The 20835-nt window shown below is 41.6% G+C and overlaps 1 protein-coding gene across 3 annotated transcripts; it reads left to right on the forward strand.

Annotated features, from left to right (window-relative positions):
- The first annotated feature begins 7777 nt into the window (after window positions 1-7777).
- On the forward strand, window positions 7778-20572 carry scarb2a (scavenger receptor class B, member 2a). 3 transcript variants are annotated; one of them, XM_057034006.1, is made up of 14 exons: window positions 7783-8231; window positions 8331-8627; window positions 12090-12247; window positions 12377-12524; window positions 12697-12891; window positions 13251-13342; window positions 13558-13677; window positions 13900-14078; window positions 14951-15069; window positions 15335-15408; window positions 15527-15578; window positions 15946-16098; window positions 16844-16891; window positions 17186-20572. In XM_057034006.1, the coding sequence occupies exons 2-14, from the start codon at window positions 8505-8507 to the stop codon at window positions 17315-17317; spliced, it is 1593 nt and encodes a 530-aa protein (XP_056889986.1). In that variant the 5' UTR covers window positions 7783-8231; window positions 8331-8504; the 3' UTR covers window positions 17318-20572. The 3 variants fall into 3 exon arrangements, with proteins under 3 accessions (XP_056889987.1, XP_056889986.1, XP_056889985.1); XM_057034005.1 differs by having other exon boundaries at window positions 7783-8627; XM_057034007.1 differs by lacking the exon at window positions 16844-16891 and having other exon boundaries at window positions 7778-8627.
- The last annotated feature ends 263 nt before the right edge of the window (window positions 20573-20835 follow it).

Below are 20835 nucleotides of genomic sequence, written 5' to 3' on the forward strand. Positions count from 1 at the left end.
GATACAAAAATGTCTAAATAAGTAAAAATAAACAAACAGAAAAGCACATGCCCTGTCAATAATAACTTCTCAATAATAGAGCCGCTTGGCTGAAGATATGGGAGGGTCACACTGGTATAAAGCTGCTAATATTCTGAAGATAATAATGAAAAAGTATCTCAAAAACAAATCAATTAATGTGACTTTAATGGAAAAAAACACTCCCACGGTGAATTAACGGATTAGCTGTTGCTTCCCAAGACTCTGGTGTTGTTTAAACACCGGGGGAAACACTGCTGGGACAGAGATCCTTCTGCCTCCTTTCTTACACTAATGATTGTCCCTATTTATAGCAACTTAGAAAACAACTTCAGTACAGTCACTGATCAATCCTCTCGTTTTGTTTTGATTGCCAAGGACCAAGGACGCTGGGATACGTCACAACTTTTCACTCTTTGGTCTGACTAATTTCCCTGGAAGTCCCCGATGAGTTCTTGTTAAATAAATATCCCAGGTGAACGCAAGTCACCTCTTAATGAATCAAGTCTGAAAAAAGCATCATGGCATCGTGTTGCCCTCACTGTAAGTTGTGAATGGATTTTTTTTATGGCTCTTGTTGACTCGAACCTCTTCCTCGTGCCTATATGTTCCTCGTGCTGTCACAGGACTGCTCTGACACTCATGATGGTGCTGCAGCGGCAACAACAACAACAACACAACCCTTTCAGTAAATCAGGGAGTCACGGCTGTGTTACATCATTGGGGTCTGATCCCTCTGAGGAATGGTCACAGTGGAACGTGTTTCATGTAAGTCTGCAGCTTCCAGTCAAGTGTTTGAACGTGTGTCGAGACCAGCGCTCAAACTGCAGCGGGTTTGGTGGAGACTCTGCTATGAAATAGCTCCAAGACCTGTTTTAGTGTTTCTGGCTGAAGTTTCTCCAGTGTTAACCTTCACGTGAGGGGACAAACTTCCCAGGTTCTGGTGTGGCAAACGGGGAAGGGCTAGATTTGTTTAGAATGGCAATATCGTGGTAAACTGCACTCAAATTTGTGCACTGATGACATCATTCCAGGTGCACCTTTCTTTACAGAATGTCAAGGATTCAGTACTGGTAGTATGCTTTCCTGCGGTCTCTTTGTGGTAATATATATTTATAAAGAAGCATCTTAAACCTACATTTACCATCTTTTTGGTTGAATTACCGGTAAGTGATTTTCTCGGTTCCTGCCCTTTTGTTTTCGGTGCAGCATTTTCGGTACTGCCTATACTTGCAAAGGTTAAACATTTTTTGTTTTGTTTTAGCCAAGGTCAATTTCTTTCTTTTCACTTCGGAGGGATTTCCCGTTAAAGTATCCTGAAGGACAAACAGACTTCGTCATTGTCTGCAAACCTCTCTAAATGGTTGGAGGAATATGGCCTGACTTGGAAAGCTCAGCCCCTTAAAAAAAAAAAAAAATCCAAGTAAATATTAGAATGTGGATGGCCTTATGGCACTAGGACAATGCGCTTGATGGCGCGTGAGTAGCCTTAAAGCTAATGCAGCGACTCACAAAGATGCTGATTTGGAAAAACAGAAGTATTATCAAATTATCTACCGGTACATTAAAACCAAATAACCTCAGCCAAGTTTTTTGATCAAACTATTTATTTATTAGACACACTCTTAAACAGGAAAAAAGAACAAGGACAATATTAATGTCCCTCTAGAGACTTTCTACATTTCACTAACAGGATATAAATAAGGGAAACCTGTGTGATACACGGGAAACGTCATTGTTTGCGGAGAAATTGAGGCGTCTGGCAGCTCGCAGCCTTTGCACTCCAAAAGGGCTTCATTGCCATTTTTAACAAATGTTTACTGCCTGTAGAATGTTGGGAAATACACCACAGAGGATGTACGGAACTAAGGAACTGATTATAATCAATCACTATTGACCCCACTTAGCCAGGTCATTACAGAACCTTTTTTAAATATTTTCTTGTTTGCACATTGAACTCATCTTGTACATCATATGAAGTCTAAATGCCCAGCATTTTTCAAACAAAATTACTGTTAATTTGAAAACTCCACCGTATGAATGTTATTTCATTATTAAATTAAGATCACACCACCTCAGTTTTCACCTCATATTTAAATGGGTGAGACTAAATTGTGAGCTGGCTTTGTCAACCCCGACAATGTGTAGATTGTTGCAAAACTTTCTGTTCGGAAGCCTGAGGGCCCGGAAGGTTAAGCAGGGTGGGAACAAATATTCCGCTCATTTCAAACTGTTTCAGGTCAATTTCTTTGGGGAGTTGAAGCGATGTATTTTCCAGCTTATAGGGAGTCTCTTGTTGGAATTCCTGAAACTTTTTTCCTCCCCCTACACGTGGGAAGAAAAATAATTGTCGTCTCCTACAAAACACATTAGCTGAATGGTGGGAAACAAACCCCGCCTAGGTGGACAAAGGAATATTATGGTCTGCCCATCACTTAACTGCTGTAAATAAACAGCGGAGGTTGCCCATCATGGTGACAGCAGGGCTGGTGAAGAACATTTCTGTGAAAACATATGCGTGAAGATCAAATTTAGGATTGAGCAATGACATATCTAAATTATGCCAGTCACTCGAAAAAAAAGCAGTCAACAAATTAATTTAGAGAGACCCTTTTAGCCATTAATGATATGATTTTTTAAAACGTTAATAAATTAATTTTAAAAATATGTGCACTATATAACCTAATAGATATATTGTCTACTGCTCCTTTGTTAACATAGCTTCATAACCGCAAAGATATATATATATTTTTTTTACATCCTTTGTTCATAATAATCACTTTTGACCACTTTATTGGCATTTGCTGATGTAAACTTTAGTGTGAAAGTGAAGAACAAACTTTGGAAAAACTCTGTGAGCAGTATTCTTATGTCCTAACCACAAACCTAACCCCAGTATTCTAATGCCATATTTGATATGGATATTAGAGTGACTGAGTAAAAAGTGATCCTAAATTAAAGTGCTGGGTTTCCTCTCTGAGCAACACCTGACAAGGCTGCTCCTGGGAATCGCAAGAAAGGTCTTGGAGGGACAAGAACACAGAAAGTAACCATGGTGATTGACTCTGCCTTGTCTTTGTGCACATGGAGACAGAGGAGAAAGAGATACCATGTGCGCCTCTCTCTGTAGAAGTCAGATATAAATTAAACCTGTATATAAATTAGACTGCATTGGCCTATTGTGTTTTCTAACAATATATTCAACATTTCACAGTGGTTCCATCCTTTTTACACTGCAGACAACGTTGACTACTGTTCTGTAATTTAAAGGTTCGATGCAGTCAGTGTGCCAACTAGGCCGATTCAACCAAAACTTTTCTGTGTCTTAGTCAATAAAATGGACAGATATAGTATTCATGTCTGAGAGTGTCTTAAAATATGATCATTAGTATAAATAGTTTAAATGATCAGATCACAGTCACACATAAGTAATGGCCAAGCACGGCTACGTTACTTACTCAGCTGCCTGTGCTTGGGGGAGTAGAGTGAGGGAGGACTGGCAAGGCTTTTCACTAAAGGTGATTAATGCAAACAGAGCCAGCCTGTGCTATGGAAAGAGTGCATTGCACTGAATTTATGTTGGGGTCAATCCATACTCTCCTTGGAGAGGATTATAGTCACAGAAAGAACTTTTGTTGCTGTGCTGCGGGACAGAAAAGCCGTATGTGGAATTTCAGGACAGTGACCATCCTCATTTTACTGTTTTTTTTTAAAAATAGCTGCAAAATATTAAAATGATTAATTTAATCACATCAACAAAATATTTGGTTTAATTTCTGGCCTCTGTTGAAGTTTTCCCAGCATCTTTCTGTTCCTAATCCCTCAACAAGCAACAGGAAATCTTAAGACCATTAAAAATATGTTAAAGTGTTTGGTGTGAGGGCACCACAATGTACTGTACTGTAACTTCTTTATATGTACAGAACTTTGGTCAAGTCTGCTCCTCCATTTTTTAAACCAGCAGGCGCCTGTGTCCACATCTCTGCCTGTGTATCAGCCTCTGGCCTTACAGAGCATCCAGCCTTGAAACTACGAAGACCAAATATTTCATCCCAGGCTTGTCTTTGATGTGTGTCCTGTAGGAGGAAAACTCCACGCTCTATGGCATGCAGTGTTTACAGAGTTAATGTGCTTAATGACGAAAATGCTGCAGATAAGAAGAGATGATGGAATGCGACTGGTGGACTGTGGGTTGTTTCCACATCTGAAAGTGAGCAGTAGGTTCAGTTTTTATAAACTATTTGTCATAACTTTTTAGATCAAGAGGATGCAATTTTAAACATCCTGCTCCTGTGTAAAGCAGGTAGGTCATAGTTTGCATAGTGCGTGTTGTTTGATAGTGTAGTTTTGCATGATAGAACACACATACTGTGAATTTGGCCATTTCAAAGTACACATCCACCCGCCAAACATTATCAGTTATGACTACACATTAGCCATGACTCTGTGAAGCTACGCGCTTTCAGTGAGCTAACAGTGTTGCGTTGTTTCTCTGTAAATAACGCCGAAAACTCATGGTTGTTGTTTTCTCTATGGAATGTGACCCCAAACGACTCCGAATCACACTACAAATTTGCATGCGTGATAGATGTTTTGGACCAAAACGTCAACAAAAAAGGTCAAACATTCAGTTTCCAAAGTCACTCATTAAAACTGTATTTAATGTTCATTTATAGATAATTCCATAATTTGAGGGTTCATGTAACATTTTCAGGAAAGTGTTATGAGCTCACTGGAACCCGCCCAAAGTTATTCTGTGTGTAAAACTTTCAGAGTGCTTTGCATAGATATATTCAAATACAGTATATCGATTTTGTAGGTATTCAAAGTGGGATGACAAGTTTTTTAAAAAAAATCATCATTGCTCTGCTAACCAAATATAAAGAGGCCATTACAAAGGTTCTACCCCCTTTTCACCCTCCCGCCTTTTCTTTGGCAGAAACAATGTCCCCGCATTATTTGGCTGTTATCCTTCCCCCCTGATGATTTTCTTTAGCAGTTTTTTACTTCACTTGTTTGAACAGATGCTGCCCCCCGCCTGTTGCCCCATCCTCTGGGACTGCCATATAAGGGGGAGCACAATGAGGTAAAACTCCACTACATTAATGTTAAGAGCCCAGCCTAGCCAGTTCCTTCCACTTAGCAACATCAAAGAATATGATGTATATTACATCCTGGGGAAAATTGTGGTCTTTTGTCCCACTTTATTTATGAATGGATTACGAAAGAGGGGGGCCCAATGACCGCGTTCACCTTTCAATCTGTCTTTTACGGTGCACGAGGTCTTATTGTAGCAGGATCAAAACCCAGAGATGAAGCAGCCAATGAGGAATTTGAATGAGTTGTGCAACATCTTTATCATCTCATCTGAGAGAATTCTGGTTAAAAGCACACACACACACACACGACACCAGCAGCAGCAGCTGTTTACTGTAAATAAGGGATGCCATAATTCCCAGCAGCGCCAACTGGCAAGATGCCTTAAGTGCCAGACTCGCTGAGGTAAAAGTCGCCTTTGGCTTTTGGTAAAAGTAAATTACAAAGAACATTCCAACCAAGATAGGCAGCAGATTGAAAACTGAAATGCAAGCCCCTTAGTGGTTGCGTGAAGGGGAAAAGTACAAAATTCCTAAAAATATCTGTTACCTTCTCTTCACTGTTTGAGACTAACAATTTCTGTTTTTTTGTGTTCCTTGTGTTTCAAAGCCTTTATGTGGTTTTAAGGTATAGTTCAAAACGAAACCTTCCTTTATGGTTTGATCCCTACTTTTGTGAGATGGAGGTGTAGGAAAGCGCTGCAGGTTAAAGTCCAGCGATACCACCGGAGAGGGTCGAGACCCATTTGGCTCCCTCCGTGGTGATGGGATCATTGACGATTTGATGATCAAATGATCTGAGGCTTTGATCCTTATTTTCCAAAGATCAAAGTCACGGAGATTTGATCATAAAGTAAACTATAGACTCGTGCTACTCTTGCATTCCTGCCTCAACTTACCTTAACCTGAAGGTCACTAGTCTGTACCGATATCACTTAACTTCAAAACGACTATGAGTTGTGATTAAAACAAATACACAACTTGTTGACTTGTTAGTGTATTCTGAACAATAATCCATCCCAAATCATGTCAATCGTGCAGACCCCTCCCCAAGCGCCTTCATTTTCTCCCCAGGATAAGGATCCTTCCACTGAGGCCCTCGGACAGCTGGGCGATTTTGCAAATCAGGTGCAACAAAAAATTTTGTAGTTATGAAAAATCTTTCATCTTGCTTCTGTGGTTACATTTGTCAGATTAGGCTCAAAATTGATGTCTTGACGATGTTTTTCTTTATCATGTTTGACGAATAGGTCACAATTGACTTCTGTTTAGAGGTTCTGTTATTGGAATGCTGAATATTTTATGTGGACGCTTATTCCTATAAAGTCAAAACGATGCGTATTCACCTCTGCCATTGTGACAGTCGGCATGTTTGTTTGCAAAATAACAAAAATTTATGAACAGATTTTAATAAAATTGTCAGGAAATGCTAATAATGGATAGTGGGCCAGAGAACAGACAATTCAATTCTGGTGATGTGGATTCTAGATGGTTTTTGAGACTGTGAACTTAAAATAAACAAATTTAATGTATTACTACTGCCTATATAGTGTGTATATATATATGTGTATGTATATAAATACGCATATATGTATATACATACACATATATGTACTACAGGTTGAAATCACCATATTTAGGGTAATTTCCTATTTGGTGGTGGTTTGTGCTGTCTTGGTGCTTTTTTTTTTCTAGTTGGCCATTTGACCAAAGATAAAAGTAGCAGTTACAGATGCTTTTGTTTACTGTGGAGAAACACATTTTGTAACGGCAAAGTCATTTTTGTCTTCACCCTGTTGAAACACCGTGTTCTTATCACCTGGGATTAATTACACATTTCCAAATATGCAGATTTATAACAGAAACATTAAATTTATAGGTGACTACTGTGCAATGATGGATTATTAAATATTGGTTAACTAAGCCTTTTTAATTTTTTACTCAGTGTTCTTTCACCAAATCCTGTTTGACCAGGAGGCTGCACCTTGTTCACGACAAAATAGAGACGAGTACTGCAATGCAAACTAATTACAGTTCAGCCTTTGCACAAAGCACACATGCAAAATAAACAAACCATTCTCTGATAAAGACAATGCATATTGCTGGTTTATTACCACGAGAAGACGACATAGATAAGTGTGCAAAGAATGTCAACATTTCCTTTATCTTGCATTCCTTGAAACCATCAGAATCGAAAACAAGCACCTTGTACCTTGGATGAATTCCCTTCTGTCAAGAATGACGAAATGACATTCATCTCATTGAAAGGGAATAACACAATTGATCATTTGAGCAGGCCTTTTAGACCGCTCCACAACATCATCAGTTCTTCTGTGGCAGCTTTAGATCCTTCGGTTTGTTCTCGCGCAGACAGCGAGCCATTGTCGGGGCCTCCTTTAAAGAGGCCACGCCCCGAAATCAGTCGATCAAATTCAACATCTACACACCAGCGTCTGACCAATCAGCGCGTCGAAGGGGTGGTCTCGAGACGGTGGTCCGTGAGGGCAGCAGCCAATCAGCGCTGGAGCCGGTTGCACAAAGCGCTCGCGTCAACGATCGTTGGTCGTTTGAATGGCACATTATTCATGTCCACGCGGCGTTTATTTAAGGAGACCCCGCGTGTTCAACTTTAGGTGCCCGCGGCTGCTCGTGCTGCGTGAAACTAATGTGCGTATTGTTTAACTTTTAATATTAACATTAGACAACAACAGTGTCCCCCTTCAGCACAATTGTAACCCAAATTCCCCAATCACGACTGTAGCTGACAACCCAAGTGTGTCGGGCTCAGACAGGATCGCCACCAAAGCCACGATTTATGGGAAGAAAAGGGGAAATCGTGGTCAAACGGCGCAGAACAACGCAGTTTTTAAAACAAAGATAACTCGGCGACGAGAGTCTTTGCAGTAGGTTTGACATCAACCGTGTCAGAAAGGCTCGGTCGACGCTTTTTATACACACCCACCGCCCACGCCACCGCCCCAAGACGACGTTTCTCCCCTGACCGAGTTCATTAAAGCGGAGGGGAAGGGGAGGAAGTGGACTCAGCTCTTTCACGTCTGCCCAGAGCTGCTGCTTACACTTCACCCTCGAACCCGAGCAGCACACATCTCCCTCTTTGTACGTGCCAGCCAGGTTAACGTGTATATATGTGTAATATTTTTTTAACCTAAAAGTGCCAACGTATTTTAAGGGCCTTCGCTTGTGTTTTTACTCAAGCTTCGTCGTCACTCCGGACTGGTTACGAGAGTAGTTAAACCCCCCTCAGTCTGCTGCTCAGGACACGCCGGATCCCAACAAGCACCTTTCTCCAACTTAGCTATCTTTCTCTTTTTTGGGGGGTGAAACTTTAATCCTCGACTTCAGGGAAGCCGTAAAGAGAGGACCGGCATCATGACGCGGAGATGTTCTGCCATGTACGCTACCGGCATCGTCAGCGCTCTCCTCCTGATCGGGGGGATCGCCCTGGTCGTGGCTCAAGTCTTCCAAACAATGATCCACGAAAGGCTGAAAAAGGTCAGTTGTCGTCTGTACGCTCTTGTGTCAGTGATGTCACAGGTGATCTTCGCTTCCACATTTCTGCACTTTGTCACATTTCGGGGTTTTAATGTTAACCTGCAGATGCATCCCGAGCGCGCAGCATCCCGATGATAGCAGACCTCATTGCTGGCTCTTTTTCATCAGCACGTGTGTGCGAATGTTTTTATTTTACACCCTTTTTCATTATCTTTTGCGGGACGGACACGTTATTCTTTGCTGTAAAGGAATCCGCATGATTCGAGGTTATGTGACGTCTGATGTCCTAAGTTCCAATACTGCATGTTCATTCGTCCAAGCTTGCGCCTGGACGCGACATTGAGCACTGTGGCATCTTTAAAGCCCACCTAAAGGTTCATTTAACACGTTTGTTCCATTTTCTGTCCTTCAAACACCCCTGCAGGGATCCGCAGCATTCGTGACTTTTGTAACGACCGCAATTCAGAACCGGATGGGCGCGCTGCGAAAACGCACCATTAATTCATCCAGACCCGCGTTTATTCTCCACACGACAGCGTGCGTGTGACCTGGTGGCCCACTTCTTTAGGTGACCTCTCAATGGTCGGATCGTGGTCGTAGGATTCGTAGTAGTAGTGGTAGGAATCTGGGCTTAACTACTAACGGGTCGTGGTGATGAAGGGGGGAGGTGGTCAGGTCTGGAGGGGTGGGGGAAGGGAGTGAGGGCCAGGCATGTCAGGAGATCCCCCTGAATCCAGGCAGGGAAAAGTCAAAGTCGTTTGGCAGGAGCGGAGTGACTGGAAGCCATCGGCCCCTCTTAAACTCCAGCATCCCCTCCTGCAGTAATTTGATGGCCAGTCCCTCAGAACAGGTAGTTTATTCCAGGATATCACTCGAAATACGGTACTGTCAGTTCCACTCCTCCCCGCTGCAGAAGGGTTTCCTTGAAAAATTTGAAAATAAAATCACCTTCAACTCTGTGATGCATTGGCAGTTCTTGGGAATTATGAGTAAGCACAGTTTAGAAAACCTATATTCTGAGGCGCATTGAAGTAATTGGGCGGCAGCCTGCTTATGCGGCGACGTTGGTATCTGACACCCTGTTCCAGCCAGCAGATCCTTTTTAAATGCTTTGCATTCCTCACACTGACATGAATCACTGCTTTGGATGGTCTCACTAATAATGTGCACTTTGGAAGTCTGCCCTTTCTTTCTACAAGGGGAGGTGGAAAAGTCTCCAAGTAGCCGCACACTATCCCACACTTAAACGGTTTCCTCCTCCTGGAGTTAAGATCTAGGTCTGGGTCTCATTTGCAGCATCCCGGGGGTTCCAAATTAAAAGTGTTATTCAAAGTTCAGCATTGTGGGCCTTAATTCTGATGTGGCCGGTGATTACGTGAAATGACAACGAGGCTAATCCTCCCTCCCCACAGTCACCTCGTTCAATGAGGCAGCCTGGGACGTGTTGAACGGATGCCAAAATATATTTAGGTTCTCTGTAATGATTTTCTGGTCAATGCAAAAGCTGCCTCCAGGACTCGTCCGCTTTGGGTGTGACTTAAGGTGTTAGCCATAAGAGGAATTTAACAGACTTCCATTGCTGCAAGGCATGATTTTTTTTCTCCTGCAAGCAGTTCGTAGTGGCTTGTTGTTCCACCTTCTGCCTATCCCGAGTCGCTGTGCTCAGGCCAGGGAGCCGAACACAAAACGCCTACTCATGCCACTCCTCTGGCCCTGTTTTTGGGAGGAAACTTTTCAAGGTAGTGCGATGGGTTCACCCTGAAATGTTCAAAAACGAGGCCGCTGGTTAATCAGTGTTTGTTTTTTTAGATCCAAATGTTCCTAGTTAATTGCAGTCTTTTTATTTATTTATTTTTTGTCAGGTCTGAAAATGCACTTTTTTTTTCCCCCACGCAGGAGCACGTCAAGCCACACCCAAAGTCTGCCTAATGTTGGTTCACTAAGTCCTGCTACACGCTGTCACTCGTGTTTAGAATCCTTCAAGTGAATCCCCCCCCCTTTTTTTTGATTGCACTGATAACGGTTTCTACTTATTTTTTTTTGAGTCATGAAGGTTTATGGAAGCTTTTTTAAAGGCCATATTCAAGGTTGGCAAACATGGAGTCAGGTCTTTCCATGGTCCAGGAATAAAGCCAGAAACCTTTTCTTTCAGATTTCATTGGACTGCCCAGTTCCGCATCAGCTTTTAATTAACCTCATCACTCTGGAGAGTCCACTAATTAATTACCACACAAGTAATCTGTCATCACTGAACCTGATGTAATTTTTTGGTGTTCTAGTGGACTACAGTGTGTTCCTGGACTACAAATTGTTATTGGAAATTACTTAAAAAGGACACTTTGGGCCCTTAATTTGTAAACTCCTTAACTGATTGGAGAAAAAAAAATCTTGATCCTAATCATCCCCTATTGGGAATTTTCTGCTTTTTAATCAACAGCTCATACTAGTCTACTAGGTTACACTTCCCTATTGGTGTATGTACATATAGTGTTATATACCCCGACAGGCCGGATGATTGAACTCGTTCATCTATTCAGTAAAGGCATTCAAAGCAGCTATTTTTGTCGAGCTGTCTGAGGTCTAACGTCGCTTTTTTCTGAAGTTACGTAAGAGTGATTATTGAAGAAAATCTGGGAAAACAATTCTATAGTTCAAGCCTGTTTGAAGTGCGGGCGTTTTACCTTAAACAGGAAGCGCCTCCCACACCATAAGCTATATTTTCTCAAGGACAAACGCTGAAGACAATGTAAAACATTTCAAGAGCTGTTGACAGTACTCTGGGGACAGAGTGTTTTTAGGAACTTGAGATGCAAAACACACCAGTGGATATTTCACCTCTCCAACTTTAAAGAATGGGATATGCCTGCTTGGCTTTCCTGGCTACTGAGTGCCTTCAACTCACATGCTGTTGTTCAAATTGTGTGGTTAAAGGTTACTATTGCTCATGTTTAAATATATGTGGCAACTGGACTTATGTCACGCTACTGACTCACCACTCCCTTCAATTTTCAGCCTTTTTTTTATTTTTAGATCTTAACATATAACCACTGTAGATTTCTGTGACATTGATACTTCAACTATTTAGTCACTTTACAGATGTTTTGTACTATTTACTTTACAAACTTTTATTGCAGCACCTCTGGCTGACCATGTGACTGCAGAAAGCAAAAGTGACAGCAGCTTGACAATCAGAATTTAATGTTTGAAAGGTTATCTCAGTGCGTCCACAGCTTTGTTAATGTTTATATGGAATTGAAGATGTCAGAATGCCTGTGGTTTAACAGGCACTACATGTGAATGTGTGGGTCTGCTGAGTGAAGCAGATGTTTCTCATGGTTAGTTAAGCAGTTAGTTATTTCTTTAAAGTCTTTGTATGACTTCAGGTATGATGGATATACTTGTCTTTGCTGTTTTTTTTACCACCTTAAACTGAGATTGGGATTTCCTTATTTTTCTTAATAGGAGTTCACGTTAACGGAAGCGAGCCGAGTGTTCGAGTCATGGAAGAACCCACCCCCACCGGTTTATATGGAGTATTACTTCTTCAATGTTACCAATCCTAAGGAATTCTTGGCAGGCAGGAAGGCAGCTGTTCAACAAATTGGACCATATACTTACAGGTGGGTTTGATATGTGGGTTGGCCTCATCTGAGAGTTGTAAGGAATCTTGCATTTGGCACATTTGAGTTTGTTACTGCAGGGTGAAATGAAAACAAGACCTCTTGCTGAATGTCTTATTCCACACACAGGGAATACAGGCCACGGGAAAACATATCTTTCCTGGAGAACGGCACCAAGATCTACGCTCTGAACCCAAAGAGTTTTGTGTTTGTGCCTGAGAAGTCAGTGGGTAACCCCGAGGTGGACATTGTGAGGACCGTCAACATCCCTTTTGTGGTAAGACATTTCCTCACTAGTTTAATGGATGTGTTCCATGTTGTGACATCAGGCATCCCTTGATCACAAAAGTTACAGTAATGTAATTTATTGCTGAACAGAATATTTTTTCAGTTCGAGTAACTTCCTCCCTCATTGCTTTCTTTTTTCTTTCTTAAATTCTTGTCCACAGGCGGTGATGAATGAGTTGTCATCCTACTCCTTCTTTCTGCGAACTGCCATCTCTATGTACATTAAGAGTCTAGGTGTTGATCTGTTCCTGACTCGCACTGTCCACGAGGTTTTGTGGGGCTTCAAGGACCCACTTCTCACAAAGTTACACGCCATGAAGCCTGAAGTGGATGAATATTTCGGGTTGATGTGGAAGGTAAGTAGTTATGCTGTATCCACCATGGGAAAGCCGCACATTGTTTTTAGTAGTTACCAAAGCAACAGACAAGTTGAAGGGTCTGTAAGACTCGCGCACGAGAAGTGAGATTAGCAACAAGGGGATCAAGTGTCTTGTATTTCCTGTTTATACTGCAACTGATGCATTTTTATGGCAGCGACAGCAGCCTTGTGATACTTAAGGCAGCACTTTTTAACAATTTAAATATAGCTCATGTCCTGACTCCTTTTTTTTTTTTTTTACAAATGTTATTAGTCAGCAGGTGCAATGAACTTAGTAATTTGATCTTTTGATATTGCTGGGGAACGTTTCTCACTAACTTTTTTACCTTTTGCCAGAAAAATGGAACGCACGAAGGGGAGTTTGTGTTTCACACTGGCGTGGAAAATTATCTGGATTACGGAAAAATCGACACTTGGAACGGCATGAGGTAACGATTCTCAAGACATTGTGTTGTCAAAAGAGAAACCTTCCATTTCCTGCCTGAAATTAGTTTCATAGAAAACCACCACCCATTCAATTTATTAGTTGGCATCTAGTTTACCATCTCAAGGACTTTCCTTTTTACACTTCTAATGTCAAAAGTAAAAGGATGTGCTGAATTTGAAATGGTTGAGGTTCTGATATAGACTCTTTTGTCCACAGGAAGATGAACTGGTGGTCCTCCAGTCAGAGCAACATGATCAATGGTACGGACGGAGCCGTCTTCCACCCTTTGATAAACAGAAATGAGTTGCTCTACATCTTCGCCGCTGATCTCTGCAGGTAGGCAGGAACTGCTTCTGTGGTAATAAAACCTTTGTCAGCCAGGTCAGGCAGGTTCACACCCAGAACTTCTGGCTATTGTCTAGTTTGCTGGAAGTTGTGACATTTTTACAGATTAGGATGATTAAGCACTTACGCACTGGTCATCTCTTTACTCAGTCCCACGATATTGTGCGAAGTATGGCACGTAACGGCTATTTTCTGCTCCTTCTGTCATCTCAGGTCAATCCATCTTGCCTATGTGGAAGACGTAGAGGTGAAAGGCATTCAGGCGTACCGATTTGCACCCCCTAGTGATGTCCTCATGAGTCCCAAAGAAAACCCCACTAATGAGGGTTTCTGCGTGCCAGCTGGAGATTGTCTCGGCACCGGGGTGCTCAAAGTCAGCGTTTGTCGAGAAGGTAAATCACTGCCAAGCCCCCCCCCCCCCCAACCCTGTTCCTGTGCCGTCACCCCTCCAAATAATTCCTGACAGCAAGCAGACATGCTGAGCTTTGTATCTGGCATTCCCACTGTTTGAGCATACAGGCTTTTACTCAATACACTGGTCAATGATTAACTGATTATGGTGGTCATTGAGTGGGGAGTGATTGCTCTGATACAACTATCAGTATTCTGACTCAGGAGAATAGAGGATTACTGGAAGATATGCTACCGTTATATGACCGGTATACTATTTTTACAGATATTGTAGTTGGGAAATACATGTTTTATATACAGTATAGAGTAATTTCCGCTTGATAACTTTTGGGATTGTCTAGGACACTGCGTTTTTAGTGAGAGAACCAGAAAATCATTAAAGAAATGTCGCAACTGCTAAATCATTTGTCTCAAAATATCTGCAGTAGCATTTTAATGCCTTAGTTGTGAGTTTGAGGAACTGCAATGTCTTTTAAGGCAAGATTCTCATGTGGCTTGACTTGATGTGGACCTTGATGGAGAATTTTCACTCATGTAGAAGTGGTACCACATGTATGAATGTACAATCAGTTTAAAAAACTATCACATTATTCAACTGAGCCAGGTTTGATGATTGAGCTCCAAAAGTGTTGAAAGTACGGCCTTAATCACACAATGTTCTGCGCTATCTGCTCCAAATTTACCCACCGTATTGACTCAAAAGTCTGCAAAAACCTCCAGAGATAATTTCACTATCTTATCTCTCGGGGTTTTTTTGGTCTATTTTGTCTGTTTGTTTTTTTGGGGTTTTTTTTTTTTTTAGAAATGTCAGGTTGCCGACTCATCATTTTCTTATCTTTTTTTTTTTTTTAAGGTGCTCCCATCGTGGTGTCATTCCCCCACTTTTATCAAGCAGATCCAATGTACATCAACGCCATTGATGGGCTCAGTCCCAACAAGGATGAACATGAGACGTACCTTGACCTGCAACCGGTACGGCTATTATTTATAATCCCTAGAGATTGTTGAGAACTGATGCAAACCTTGTCCTCCTGTCATAGCACTGTCCTTATCTAAATGAGAAGTTGCTGTGATTGTTTTTAAGATGCACAGTCAAACCATTCACATTGTTTTTGTTTGACCATCTTCCTGCTAAAAGGAAGAAGAGGAAATATAGCAAACTAAACATTAAATGAACAAAACATTGTGATGAATATGTGCAAATTAATAAATCCCCTGTCTTGTTTTTTCCATTTAGACCAGTGGTGTTCCCATTCGTGCCTGCAAGAGAGCTCAGCTCAATATCATCCTGAAAAGAGTCCAAGGCTTCCCGTAAGTTAAACTCTGCTAAACTCTGACCCACTTCTGGTATTGCACCATTTCCCTTTTTAAACACATGTGAGACAAATGTCCTTTCTGACCTGCCATTGTCTGTCCTCCACACTTGCAGCAGCACCAGGTTCATCAATGAGACCATCTTCCCCATCATGTTCGTCAATGAGGTGAGGATTCCACCCAGCACGGTCCGAAAGGCTCACGCGTTCAAAGAGACGCAAAATAAATGAGCAGATTGATATGAATTTAAATTTATTTAAAATAAACTATATGGAAAGAATTGCATTCAAACTACGAAGGAAATTTGATATTTTTGAAGAGATCTGGTCAAACTGGCTAAACTATGTGTCAACTGTAAGACTGGCTTCATATAGATTGCAAAGATAAGGTCAAAGGTCAGGTCATCTTTGTATTTTTATGCAAGATGTTTCCCATGCTGATTTACCAGCTGCTGTATGTTACTAAAAGAAAATGAATAAAATGCACTTTAAAAAAAAGAGGTGCAAATGATTGATAATTGTCTCTTAACTGTAGACGGCCACCATCGATGACGATTCAGCCTCCCAGATGAGGATGCTGCTCCGCATTGTCACGTGCGCGTCAAACTTCCCCTTGCTAATTGTGGGCATGGGCATCATCCTGCTGCTGGTGCTTGTGGTCTTGTTCTTCCGAAACCGCCAGAAGAAGGTAGGAATTGCCCTGGAGTCTTGTATTAAACCACTGAAGTGTGAGCAACCCACTGACATTAGTCCACAGAATAGGTGAAACAGACTGTAGTACAGCCGATACTTAATATAGATCATAATATATTCCACAGTTGATGCTGAAATGTGTGTCAAATGATTTTAAGCATGTTTCCTGGGTGGCTGCAGGTTTAACCCCAAACTACGCGCATGTAAACTAACACACTGCATGATTCTTGTCAAAGTCTAAGTCGGCATGAGCAGTTTCTCCACAATTATGGGACAAGTGGTGTGTTTCTTGCTTTCCTAACAACTGGCCTCGTATTGGGAAACGTAGCGTCGATGTAGCTGGTTTCCAACAGCAGGTGCACTGACCTGGAATAGCCCCGACAATGATGTCCCACAAATGTTGACTCCTTATCTCTGACAGTGCGAGGTTGTTGCTCCGAGCCCTGGCCTCACCTTACAGATCATTAGAGTTCAGTTTTTGCACTGGCAGCAGGCAGCAGGCAGAGTTTGACGGGACTATTTGCATTTTAGACGTTATATATCATTGTTATAGAGCCAGATGAGAGGATCTTGTCTGTTATTACTGTTCTTGTCCATCTTTCCAAGAAAGTCACAAAGCACAGGCCTCTAACTCCACATTGAATGAATATTTAAAACATGCTTAATTGCAATTTGAAATGTATTAACCATGTTCTAAGTTTAATTTTCTGTAACCCCCTTTTTCCCCTTTTCTGTTTTAGAGCGAAGTAAAACGTATTGATTTTACTGAAGCTTTTCATTCTTTGACTGTAAGTCTTAATTTTTTGCCTTGGTTGCTATTCTCCTTTTGTTTTTAATTCATTATCCATTCATTTGCTGTTATCATTTTATCCATCTTTTTTTGGGGGATGTCTTCCACTTGTTTAAGATAATTCATCTGTGTAATAGGTTAATTTAACGTTGCTGCATTGGTGTTTTCATGAATGGGTGCATATTTTAGATTATTGTGGTTCACTGTGGACATTTTAGTCAAACCCATTGAATGTCAGTGTTGTATATTAATTCATGTTTTGCGACTGACACCATCCTTTTTTTCCCGACAGACGACGAAAGATGAAACGGCCTACACTCAGGTCAGCGACAAACCCGACGACCCGTCACAGTCAGCAACCAGTCAGCCCAAAAGAAATGGCTCCTACATTGCCATGTCTCCAGTGGAGGCCCAGAAGTGTTGATCATTGTTCTGCCTCCCCAGGCTTAGGAAGGGGGTTGAGGGAACAACACATGGGTGTTGTATTGCAATGGGTGGGTTTCACACACAGTAGGCGCCTTTTCTATTATCCCAAGGGTGGGGGTGGGTGAACACAAGCTCCAGTAAACACTGACACCGCTTTTCTCGCCAAGCACTCATGACTGCGCCCCGCCCCCTCTGTCTTACCTGCCACTCGCCTCCTGTAACATAACCAAACGACAGTCTAGGTTGGACATAAACATTTCGAGGGAAGCGGTTCAGCCAGGATAAAGATTTCATTCTATACTTCCGAACCCCGGACCAGTCTGGGCCAGCTATTGTGGCTTAAAGAATTGAATTGGCCCGAACCGCGATGGCTGTCGCCACCGTCTCACTCGTTCCTGCTCATCAGTGTTGTGAGGAGAAAACTTGAACTTAACAGCATTTCAAAAAAAGGAAAATCCCCAACAAACGGAAATACTGCTGACTTAACCGAGCGACAAGTCCCGTGGGGTGTAAAAATGGGAGGGGGGTGGTAAGAAAGGAACAAAAATGACCTGAACTCACATGTCCCTTTGGTGTATATAAAAAAAAAAAAAAAATCTGAGCCAAGACAATTCCTAATTTTTGCCTTGTTTTTCCTATAATGAATAGGTGCACCCTCCTACACATACTGCACCTGCTGCATCAGTAAGTGTGCGTTTGTGCGCCTTTATCTCACACTTCAGTGCCCTGGGTTGAAGGACAATAGGCAACTATTTTTCTGGATATGCAGGCACAGTGTAGTGTGACACACCTGGAATACTTGCAATTTTGACCACTGGTCACAAACCCTCTTTTTATTTCCCATTAAAATGCTCACAATTAGAACATTACATCGAAAACATTAGCTGCATAAAGCTGCACCTTTGTAGGCTCCATCACGCTGAAAAAAAATAACACCGCAAAACTTACAAGGGAGACATGAGAACTTTTGCCTTAGTAAGTGTGTTCATGTAGTCTTGTCACTATTGTACATCTTTTAAGGGGAATTCTGGAAATACCTCTTACCACACCCAGCAAGCAGTCCTTCTAGATGTGTGAAAGACGGTTGTTCTGGTTTCCACCACTCCTGCACATCTACACTGTTACTTTGAAGGAAAAGCACAATTTGGATTACTAATACAGTCGCCATTTAAGGCCGCAGGTTGTTTCTTCCCTGTTCGTATGTACAGATCTGTCTGTCAGGCCTTGGTGGGCGCTGTGGGGAGGTGTGGGGAATCTCTGGGTTGGAGGGAGGACTGCATTTTTCTGTGGACATTCAATTTGCCAAGGAGCTGTTCAGACAACAAAAAAAGAAAAGAAAACGCATCACTGGAATCACTGTATGTCTTCTGTTTCCTGTTTTTTGTTTCTCTGTCCGACGCACATTTCCTCGTGCACCAAACCCAGTGGGTGTCGTGAATGGGAAGTGAATTTAAGACCGTGATGTAGTCAACAAAGTTCCCTGCACTTTTCCCGGAAATGGCAACCTGTGAATTTTCATTGTTTGTTTTTTGTCCTGGTTATTTCAATGCAAGTGGGTCCATATGTTCAATGCATTTCAATTACTTGTCCTTACTAGTATTGGAAAAACAGATGTTGGGAATGAACTTCAAACATTCACACTTAGTCTTATTTGATTTTCTGAAGCGGGGGGGATCTACTTTTGATATCCTTTTGTATTTTGTTATCGCTGCTGACGAAGAAAAAGACCATAACTACAATATAAATTGTATGTCCTGTATGTGGTGTTTACCAGATTGTGCTCCTAATTAACTTCAGGGTTGATCATTTTGTTCGCATCTGAGTTGCCAACACGCTCCACACCTGAGCACAAGCTACAAAGCCAGACTCTCGCTGTCACTTGTCAAAATGAATAATCATGCTTTTGTAAGTCCGTTGCATTTATCTGTTGGCAGATGATCTGATCATATCGCAGCTGTGGTCGGGCCAGGGTTTTATTAATAACATATGTAAACAGCATGGAGGTATACGAAAAGGGGAGAGCCACTTGGACAGCTTCGAAGACCAGATGGCTCATCCCGACTAAGAACACTGGTGTAGAACCACCCCTTTTTTTATTTAAAACAAAAAAAATCTAACAATCAATTCACTAAAGGCCTTTTTATTATCACCTACTGTACAGGCAAACAACCTCCATGTTCTGCAAACATGGCGGTTGCTTGCGCCGTTTGTTCAACTGTACCTGAGCCATCAGTCCTACACCGTTGGGTCCAAGAGTTCATGCCCATTGGCTCATCCCTGCTTGACCAAAGATAACCCACATAGATCTGCCCCAGCGCTTTGTTTACTCATCTGTGATAACAGCTGTGCCACAAAACTGTCTCCTACTTGTTTCCCCCTTTTGTGCCAGAAATTGTGCCACCAGTAACCTGATGCGAAGTATTCAGAGTGGTCTCGTGAACGGATGTGTGTCTGTGCCTTTCTGCCGAGGCATCGTGAGAAGTTGGTTGCATGGGGGGGGGGGTTGTATTGCTTTTTCGCCACCAAAAAGTGGGAGCGAGATAAATATTTCAATGCTCTTTAAGAGCCAATCTCAGTATTATTTAAGAAAAAGCAATACTGGATAGTTTTGGAATAATTTGTGGGTGTTGAGGGGCCACAGAATATTTATGTCTCTTGTCTTGCAAGTTTCACCTGTGTAGAACCATTTCCTTTTAATTGTTTTGTAAAGTTCAGCACACTTTTGATCATTTCAGCCCAGTAAACCTTTTTGTAAAGCTTACTCGAGACTGAATTAGCTAGTGTTTTCAAAGATTTGTGTACATTTGTTTCTGAAGCCGATTCATTGCTTCTGTCAAACTGGAGTGGAGTTGTTTTTTTTGTCTGTTTCATTTTTCTGGAAGGCTGATTATCTTGATGACTGAGCAAAGTTTAAAAAAAAATATCTAGATGAATGAAGCCCTCCTTCAGGGATGAGCAGTAGTGCCGTACCATCCTTTAAACTGTCCTTTTTCTTTTGTTTAATTTGCTCCCGGGTGTAAACTCAATTCATTTCTTCAAATGGTCTGAAGTGACATTTCCACTTTAAGAAAATTTGTTTTGCTGCTGAAAATGACAATCCCGCTTGTCATGTGAGGTGCAAAATGAATTCGGTGTAATATTCATTTTTAGTTTTGACAATTTACACTGCACAGATGTTTATACGGTGCTTTTGTAAACATTTCTAGTGTATTTGCAAAAAAATGAAATAAAAGTTGTACTGAAGTGCACTTGACATGAGCATGGTGTCGTTTGTCAACCTCGAACAGTCACATGATTAAGATTGCTTTTATGTGTATAAAAACGCCAAAATATAGCGATCGTATAGAAATATATATTTACTCTTTTATCCCAGAAGAGAGAGGATAACAAAAATGAACATGTAAAAAATGTGAATGTTTTTCCATTCATGTTTTGGATACCAGTTACAGCCCATTAAAAATTCAAGTTTCAGAGTAAACTCTGAAATATGGATGAAAGGCTGCAGTACTCTCCCAC

This window comes from Takifugu flavidus, chromosome 5 (assembly GCF_003711565.1).
Source record: "Takifugu flavidus isolate HTHZ2018 chromosome 5, ASM371156v2, whole genome shotgun sequence".
Classification (NCBI taxonomy): domain Eukaryota; kingdom Metazoa; phylum Chordata; class Actinopteri; order Tetraodontiformes; family Tetraodontidae; genus Takifugu; species Takifugu flavidus.

Excerpts from the sequence above, each read along its gene's own strand:
- scarb2a (XM_057034005.1), top strand. The coding sequence starts at position 8,505 with ATGACGCGGAGATGTTCTGCCATGTACGCTACCGGCATCGTCAGCGCT. Across the intron at positions 12,892-13,250 it reads ATTTCGGGTTGATGTGGAAG|AAAAATGGAACGCACGAAGG; the intron begins GTAAGTAGTTAT and ends ACCTTTTGCCAG. Across the intron at positions 13,343-13,557 it reads GACACTTGGAACGGCATGAG|GAAGATGAACTGGTGGTCCT; the intron begins GTAACGATTCTC and ends TTTTGTCCACAG.